The following is a 9545-nucleotide window of genomic DNA, read 5'->3' as shown; positions in this document are numbered from 1 at the left end:
ATGCCTGGGGGCGCCAGGGATGGGGCGAGCGGCAGAGTCAGGAGCCAACAGCACCTGCAGCCGGGACGCGCATGCGCGGGCGGGGCCGCCCCCGCTAGCTCCTCGCTCCTCCCCTCCGCTGCCGCCGAGCAGAGGCAGCTCCCATCGGCCGGAAGGAGGCGCGCCGCAGCGCCTCCTGGGAGCTGTAGTTCTCCCGCGCGGGACAGCAGGTACATATCGGCGGGGCGGGCGAGCCGCGCGGACCACAAGTCCCGGCGTGCGGCGCGGCCCGGAAGGACCCGTCAGCAGTCGGCGCTGAGCGGCGGTGCGGCAGGCAGCGATGGCGGGGCAGATGGCGGTGCTGGGTACGGGCCGGGCCGGGCCGGGGCCGGGCTGGGTTTGGCGCCTCGCGGGAGGGGTGCGGGGCGCTGGGGAGTGCTCCCGGGGGGCTGTGAGTAAATCTGGTAATGATAAATAAGTGAAGTAGTACGTAACTAACTAGCAGAGCTGGGGGCGTGGAGCGCAGCTGCGTGGGGCGCGGCGTGTGGCGGCCCGGCCTGGGCGCTCACCCCGCGCTGTTGTTTCCCCCCCGCTGCCCCAGGCTCGGCCGTGCTGGCGCTGCTGCTGGCCGGGTACCTCGCCCAGCAGTACCTGCCGATGCCCACGCCCAAAGTAATCGGGGTCGATCTGGGCACGACGTACTGCTCCGTCGGCGTCTTTCTGCCCGGCACGGGGCAGGTGAAGGTGATAGCGGACGGGAACGGGCGCCACAGCATCCCCAGCGTGGTGGCCTTCACCGGCAGCGGCGTGCGCGTGGGGTACGACGGGCTGGAGCTGGCGGACTCGAACCCCCAGAACACCATATACGACGCAAAGAGATTCATCGGGAAGGTGTTCACTTCGGAAGAACTGGAAAGCGAAAGCAGTAGGTATCCGTTTAAGGTAAGTAGCCGTCTTCATCGCTTCTCTGCAAGCAGCAATAGGTACAAAACTCCCATCAGTAACCAGCGAGTGACCAGGTTCTCTGACCCTGAGCCATTTGGCGAAATCTGATAGGCCTGGAAACAGTAAGACTTCCACCAGCGTTTACTCCTCCCTTCTCAGGGTATGTTGTGTACTGCTGCATGAGAGCTGATAGTGGTTTTCCAGAGGACCCTGTCCCCTACTACAAAATGTGTTCCTGGGTAACTTTCCAACCCTTTGTTTTAAAGTACAAACTTCAGCATGAAGTTCTGTTCTTTAATGAAGTTTCATTTTGCTCTGAGATAAAAAGGGGGAAAAAGAAGTCTAAAAGTCAACATATTTTCTGTCCCAGTGTATTTTTCCCTAGTACTTCTTAGCGCTAAATTGACAAGCAACAGATCTTGAGAGCTGTTATCTACAAAAAAAAAAAAAAAAAAAAAGAATATTGTATCCATTTAGGATGGTGCTATGGTGAAGTATTTTCTGTAAAGAGACTAAATTTCAGCTACTGCAAACAGTCTGTATTCTTGTTAAGAACAGTTCCAATACCGGCCTGCTTGCTTCCTTTTGCAACAAAGAACTTGTGGGCAGGTTTATCAGTAGAGTAAATTTAATGATTAAAAAAAGCATTACTTTCATCACTGAAGGTGTTGTTGTGTCACATAACATTAAAGTTGATGATGTAGTTGCTAAGTCTTAACTTTTTTTAGTGCATCTTACCTGGTCAAAGGAGTTGTCAGTACTCAGTACTCCGACCCCTTATGTTGCAGGTTTTGCATAGTACTCACAATCAAAGAATAAACGTTACCAATGGGCTGTGTTGCTCTTTCCTCCTAGATTTTCAACAATGGTGGATCAGCTGAATTTTCTGTGACAACTAACGAAACCTTTCATGTCACTCCAGAGCATATTGGCTCTCAGCTGCTACTGAAATTGAAGAGAATGGCAGAAGACCATCTTGGCATGCCCGTTTCGAAGGCAGTCATCTCTGTGCCAGCAGAGTTTGATGAAAGGCAACGGAATGCTACTGTTAAGGCAGCTAACCTTGCAGGTGATGTCTCTATCACAGCACTTTCTTTTGTGGAGCCTTAAGGTTATCTTCAGATTTATTTCACTAACAGTAAAGGCTGTGTTTTTTTGTTCTTGTTTTTTAATGACTGCTAGCAATTGTGAGGAATAGCATAGAGCTCTTGAGTACCAACAGATGCAGTAGACTAATGCAAATACAGGTAGCTAGAAGAACTAATTTTACTTAAGGAAAATAGTATTTTTGGTAATCTATAAATAGAATATACAGAGCACCCTTGGACATAACTTATACACAAATAAAAGGTTCTGAAATAAATCTTAGAATGGAGAAAACATGTTTGGGCAGATCGTGATTCATGCATTCATCATGACACTGAAGTAGTTAGGCTTAAATAAGGAAAAGAGTTTTCTAAGCAATAATACTTGATAGAAACTGTTTTACCTTCGTGTTTCGCTTAAGTTTAGTTCAAAATAGCTAATGGCAAATGCTGCAATGTGAAAACTACTTTTTTTTTTTTTTTTTTTTTTTAAAGTCTGTGACTGTTGCTTTGCACTTTTTAGGGCTAGAAGTCTTGAGAGTAATCAACGAACCCACAGCTGCAGCTATGGCTTATGGACTGCACAAAGCTGATGTGTTTAACGTTCTGGTGGTGGATTTGGGTGGAGGAACTTTGGATGTGTCTCTGTTGAACAAGCAGGGAGGGATGTTCCTCACGCGAGCCATGGCAGGTGAGAAAAATGCTTTACTTTCTCAGGGGGTAGTGGGAAGAAGAGAAGGCTGCACCAGAAGTCACCAATAGGGAAGTTATTTAAAACATAGCACTCTCACAAAGAGTTCTCAACTGCCCTTCACATAAAACTAGGTTTACAACTCCTTTCACCAGTTAAGAGAGATTCAGTTTTTAGCTGGCCACTAATCATTGTGGATTAGTTTTATCTGTAGCTGTTGATTTTTGTGCCTACTAGTACAAGTGCTGCTGTATATGACAACTGCTCTGTTATAAAGCTTTGTTACCTTTGTCTGAGCCGAGGGTGTTTACTGAATTGTTGATAGGTACTTTGGAATGTCCTTGTTTTGCAATTAGCTCCAGCCTGGTTGTGTAGGCTTTGGAAACTGTGTGTTCTATTAACCTAGAAGCATTTTTTAATACATATATGCCAAAATGATTTGTCACTTGGCAAAGAGTTCTGGAAACAAGCAATATTTAGTAAAACTGGAGTGACTAGGCAACTGCTTAGTGGGTGACCTGGATTCAGACAGGTCGGAGATGCAGTGCTACTTTCAGTGTTGCCTGGAATAAGTTTTAATGTCAGCTGCAGCTCTGCCCAGTAAGAGTGGAACAACAAAAAGTACTCAGCTACTTCATTCTGATTCATTTGGATGGATGTCCATTAAGTGAATTCCTCTTTTCAATCATAAAAAGGAGGTGGAAACGTTGAGAATACTGTTCAACATAGATGAAAACTGGCAGGGTATTTTTAAAAATCTGTTTAATGGAAAGCATGAACAATTAGGTGAAATTATGTGAGTTATTATGTGAAACTTTCAGAATGAAACTGGCTATACAGAGTAGTTCTCTCTCTCTGAAGGCTAATGTAAGATATACCTGTAAATAGAGCTTGAAGCTCACTGTTTGCATTTCATCATTTTTCTGCTTTTTTTCAGAGTATATCCATCTACTTTAATAGTACCTTGTTTTTCATGTGAATGCATAAAGCCACTGAGTAACTTGAAAATGTTCGAACTAACTCCTGTAATGCTGCACTCTGGTAGCTGCTAATAGAAAAGACAATTTGGAGCAGAGAAATTAAAACACTCTAGGAATTTTAGCTGGGAAAACAATTTGCTGTGAGATGCTGCACTTCAGTGACAGGCAACTAGCTACAGACTTTTTTTGTTACGTATTTATGTCTGCAGAGAACACTCCCATTGAGATAACAACTTTGTTTTGTGTTTTTTTTTTTTTTTCCTGTTACAGCTTAACAGGGCAGTTCCAGGGAAAAATGTTGACAGGGATAGATTCCAAAGTAGCTGATAAATAAAAAAACTGGAAATGATTATCCATCATGTATTCTTCAGTAGAACATTAATTATGCCTATTTCCCCAGTTCTCTGAGCTCTTGCTCAGTGCTTACGGTCTTAGTATCATTGTTTTAGCCCTTGAGTACCATCTCCCGGTACAAGAAGACGCATGCTGCTTGCTGAAGTTTAGAAGGTGATGTGTCTGCTCTCTGTTCTGATGTTTTAGGTAACAACAAACTTGGAGGACAGGATTTTAATCAGAGGTTGATGCAGCATTTATATGATCAGCTCCATCAAAAATATGGTTCTCTGCCATCAAGAAAAGAAGAAATACATCGCCTCAGACAAGCTGTGGAAGCAGTTAAATTAAATTTGACAGTTCATGAGGCATCTACGTTACGGGTGTTGTTGACTATGCCAGAAACAAAGCTTACAAAAGAACTTCCAGAAGGTGAGGTAAAACAAAATGCTGTTCATAAAGGCAAGCCTTCACAGAAAACAAAAGACCTGGAAGATCTTGGAGATGCTTCAAATGGAGAAAGCAACTTTGTCAAAGTTGTGTTTGAAAGAGAAATCTCTAGGAAACTATTTGAAGTATTGAATGAGGACCTTTTTGAGAAGATTCTTGTGCCCATTGAACAAGTGTTGAAGGAAGGCCACCTACACAAAGCCGAAGTGGATGAAATTGTGTTAGTTGGGGGCTCTACCCGGATTCCTAAAATACGCAAAGTTATTCGGGATTTCTTTGGGAAGGAACCTAACACCTCTGTAGACCCTGATTTAGCAGTTGTAATGGGTGTAGCTATCCAAGCAGGAATTGTTGGTGGGTCCTGGCCTCTCCAAGTCAGTGCTATAGAAATTCCTAATAAGCATTTACGGAAGACTAATTTTAATTAAGAAACTCTTTCCCATTGCATTCCATCTCTCCAAAAGCATACCCTGATGGTGCGTACTTATTTGACTGGCAGCGGAGCCTAATCTTAGCCATATAATACTCATTTTTTTAATCACTTCCAGTTCATGCTGCTGGATGCCTGTGTTAAAACTAGATGTTACTTTAAAGGTACGTGTGGTTTTCAAAATTCGGAAGTGTCCTGTGTTCACTTGTACACTGGATATAGGATGAAAATGCTAATGATGAATAAGACCCACATCTTCTTGCTAAATTTTATTAGCAAATCCTGAACTGGTGTTTGAAAAATTAAATATAAAGAGAATGTGACCAAAGCTTAGAAGTAACATGGCATTATGTTGTAGGTGTTCCCACATCAAGTATATTTACCTTGGAAGAATGTGAAGCAGTGTTAATGCACATAGCACTAGTAGTCTTGAGCTTAAATCTATTTATTAAATTGAGTCATTTTAGAAAGGTTCCTAAATGCTCAAAGGCATGTTGCAGCTTGAATGAGATTTACGCATTCAGTTGATTCTTCTGCTGTTTATAACAGCATAATGGTATTACTGAAATCAAGTGGCAAGTTATTGCCTGATGTTTGTCACGCCAAGCTAAGAAATTTAGCTCTTGCTAATGTACAGTTACTTAGTGTGTATCCAAGGGCTAACTTTGTGATCTGTTCATGATGGTTAACACATAGTTGCTGCTGTCATACCACTTACGTTCTCAACAGGGAACAAGTGCATATCATCAACTCTTTATACCTCTCCCCATCTTATTTGAAAATTGTAGAATTTTATTTTTAGTCATCTTAAAGTTACATCTGTATATATTCCCTTAAATTTGACCAATATGAATTTTATTGTTGCACACTTCCTGATGTGTGATGTCTTTCCCCTTGAATACCTCCCAGCTGTGCTGTTGTCAGAGAGAAAGTGTGGGGCAGAAGGGACGATGTGGATGAAGTCTAGTTCCTTTAGTAAGTGCAAATTCATCCGATTTTATACTTTGGATAGGTTGTATCTCTGATTTAAGTTTTGTCATATCCCCCCTCTAAACTGAAGGTAGATTAGAGATTGTAGCTGTTCTTTTGTGAAGGAAGCAGAGCCTATAACTCAGGATTTAAGGTAGCGGCAAATACTTTGCCACCCACCTATCTAGCAAACTCATGGAAGAAAACAAAGTTGATACAAAAACTTGGTGACAGTTCTGCTTTTTATGGAGAGTTAATACTGAAAGGGCCAGATGAATTTATGTTTAGAACTCTGCAGTGAAAACACTTCATTCAGGTAAGACTTGTCTCTTCATCCATCAACACAGTCTTAATCAGGTAAGGTCTAGTAACAGGTGATCTAAGGATTTTTTAATGCTTCAAAAATAATTGTGTTAAGTGTGCCAAGATATAAACTGTGGGGCTTATAGATCTACAGCTTAACTATAACCATTTTAAGATAGGTTTATTGTTCTCCTGGCAGTAGACCTGATCTACAGCGCTGCCTTCTCAATTATGCGGATGCAACTGTTTGAATAGCTATACTCTAAACATATGTTTGAAGTAATCCTATTAAAAACTGCTTAAATTGAATCTTAGTTGCATGCAACAATTCCTTCAGTATTATTTAAATTCACAGAAGGCTCTCACAATATTGCTAACATCTGTTTAACTTCACTGGGTTGAAAACCAAAGTGAATTCTTGAGGATTTTTTTCAATCATTCTATCTATTTGAGAATGACCCTGCCTTTACATCTGTATGGGACATCACACTAATGTGATACTGTATGAATTTTCTTTTGAATACATTTATTAAAGAAAGTGGGTGCTAAGGGATGGTGAGCATAACTAAAATTCTTGAGTTGAAGTCTCTTCAGTGAAATCATGGATGAATGCCAATATACAGTACAGTTCTCACATGCAGTTGCTGTTTGGGGCCTTTGCGTTGCAGACATACATGTGTATATACATAATTCAGCATATATTCCAAAATATTTGGAGTCATTGTGGCCTTTTTTCTATCCTGCTAAAAATTCATGTCAAAGTGTACTGGAGTTCTAGTAGGTGTTCAGTAATTCTGTTGTTCTTTATGCAGCTGTTCATTTTATACAGTGCATTGAAATGTTGCAATTGAGCTAAAATTAAAAGATTTTTGCAATTTCTGGACAAGTTACGGAGAAGTGTGGGAGTAACTTCAAACTGTTAAGCTCTTACATGCAAATAAATTATTTTTTTTCTTTAGCATAATCCTTTAGTATGGAGGAGTTTAATAATTAAAAGCAACCTTTGGTGTTAATCTGGGAATCGCAAGGGAAGGGGATGTTGTTTACTTGTGAAAAATTCACAAAAGGGTATTTATTTGTTCAGATTTCAATATACTTTTTTTAGTAAATAAGTCACTGTACATTGGATATCTCATACTGCATCCTTATTTATTAGATAACTGTCTTCTGAATTCTGTGGTCAAGTTATTTATTTGATCTTAGTACTGTATTCTGGCACAAACCATCACATTTTAGATAAGTAGAACACTGTACTAAACGGACACTTCCAGGTATGTACACATATTGCTTAGCAAAAGTCTCTGTTTAAACAACTTGGTATTTGAAGGCTGAAATTTTTCTACAAACTGTCCTTGAAGTCTGACTATGGTTGCCTGTGGTGTTAGATGTGTAACAAATCTATATAGCTAGAAGCTTGTGTTGTGAGTTGAAATGCTGAAAGTGCAAGATGCCTCACTAATTGTATGTTCCTGTTTCTAAGTGCAGATGATGAAATGCATTTTATAAGTAACCTTTTAAAATGTTTTTATTAAAAGCATTTTCTGTCCTTTCAATCTGTTGTCTCAATTTATCGGGGAAATATTTTAACAGCACTATTTCTTTATTTCTTCCTTGAATTCCTTTGGAGCTTAGAGGATAAGATTATAATCTTCCACTTTGTCAAGGGGTTTCTACAGCCTGGAGTGACAGATCATTTCTAAGAAATTTCTAAGAAGAGATGCAGTAGAATATTAGGAACTGGGGTGGGAAGGAAAAATCTCTGGCTCTTGAAGCTACAACTTTGGGTGGATGAACAGAACTGAGAAAAAAATATTGCATGTTGGTACAAGGAAAAGCAAGGAGTGACTGGGAGGGATGCAGAAATGCTAATAAGTCACAAAACCCTAATCGAAGGGAAAGAGGGGGCCAAGCAGTGATGATGACCTTGCTCCTGTGGGAGTGGCAGCAGCTCCCACCACTCTTACTCTTATGCTCCTTGGATTTTGCCTCCTTAATCACAGGACACGGGGCAGAAACAGACCTTCCCTGTGTTGGTCAGCAGCTGCAGGCTGGACCCAGGGAACGTCCACCAGAGCCACGTGCTCCTTCTTCATTTGTTAGAGTTAATCTCTGTCTTTGACATCTGACTTGCGGTGACAGTAGAGGTTGCAGACCCTGGGTGATGCTCCTGCTGCAAATCAACTTTTCCTGTCTACCCTAAAGCTGTTTTCTCTCAGACTTAACAATTACTCTTTCTGCAGCTTTCTCCAAATACCAGTCCACCAGTAAGTATAGAAATCTCTCCACCTGAGTAAAATTACCACACACTGATGCAAGCCCTCAGACTATTTTCTGTGCACCTTGTAAAAGGAGTTGGTTTTTACCTATGCTAGCATAAAGCCTAAAATATGCTTACCTGTTGACAAATAGCACCCATTTTGGTCATTTCCAGTTCCTCCTCCGATTCTTCTAGGAAAGGATGGGTTTGGTGGGAGGTATGAAGGTGGATAAGAGATGAGGACCCAAGAAGAGCCTGCCCAGGGCACTTTAAATGTTGTGGTGAAAGAAATTAAATATTTGGATGGAGGGTTTTGCTCTATGGGAAAGCCACTGCTGGCCTCAGGTGGAGAAAAGAGGAAAAGAAGATGAAAAGCAAACAGCTGTTCTCTCTCCTGAGAAACTTTGTCTCTCTAGAACTGTCAGAAAACTCTAATTACCTGGTTTGGGTTGTTCCTAATGGGTTCTAAAATCATTATATTCTCCTAATAGCTTTCTGCAAGCTGTAGTATATTTAGTTGTGTTTTGTAGCCAATTAAACTAAGCAGTACTGTCTTAAATATAGGAAGACTTTGTTTTATTTTGCTGTCAGGAAAGCATAGAGAAGTTTTTTTTGTTTTGTTTTTTTTCACCTTCACTCTAGTAGAACCACATCTCTGAGGAAATCTCTTCAGAAAGTCTCCCTCCTTTCTCCTCACCTTTTGAAGTAAGCAAACCCAAGTTTGCAGTTGGTGGTGTGAGTCAGCACCAGCCGACACCAGGGATGCCCACAGACCCAGGGCTGAAATGCAAAGAGTATGTTTATGTTACCTGGGCAGCCACAGGGGATCCCCAAAGCAGCACCTGGGCAGAGGTGCACACCCAGGGATGAAGGCACCGCTAAACTCAGCCCATGCTAGAGGATCACAGGCCTACTGTTGACGTCTATTTATGTATCAAGGGTTCACACAGGCATAGTTTACCACTGTGCTTTGATCTCTGTCCCAAGGCAGGGAGCTCAAGCATGTCCGACAGGGTCTCTGAGTCTACCAAACACCCGTGTTATCTGTACATGGATGCGCTGCTTGTCAAACACACAGGATTAACAGCAGTAGGTATGAGACGTGTTTTCCTACTCTCCACGC

At 41.7% G+C, this 9545-nt stretch overlaps 1 protein-coding gene across 2 annotated transcripts; it reads left to right on the top strand.

The window, feature by feature from the left end:
- Positions 1-232: 232 nt before the first annotated feature.
- Positions 233-7718, top strand: HSPA13 (heat shock protein family A (Hsp70) member 13). Of its 2 annotated transcripts, none has more exons than XM_082766660.1 (5): positions 233-344; positions 581-904; positions 1847-1993; positions 2533-2700; positions 4221-7718. In XM_082766660.1, exons 1-5 carry the CDS (start codon positions 320-322, stop codon positions 4889-4891), a joined length of 1335 nt encoding a protein of 444 aa, XP_082622786.1. In that variant the 5' UTR covers positions 233-319; the 3' UTR covers positions 4892-7718. The 2 variants fall into 2 exon arrangements, with proteins under 2 accessions (XP_082622786.1, XP_082622785.1); XM_082766659.1 differs by having other exon boundaries at positions 581-921; positions 1780-1993.
- Positions 7719-9545: the final 1827 nt, after the last annotated feature.

Source organism: Aythya marila (genome assembly GCF_965140915.1).
Source record: "Aythya marila genome assembly, chromosome: 1".
NCBI lineage: Eukaryota > Metazoa > Chordata > Aves > Anseriformes > Anatidae > Aythya > Aythya marila.
This window is presented reverse-complemented; position numbering and strand designations above follow the sequence as displayed.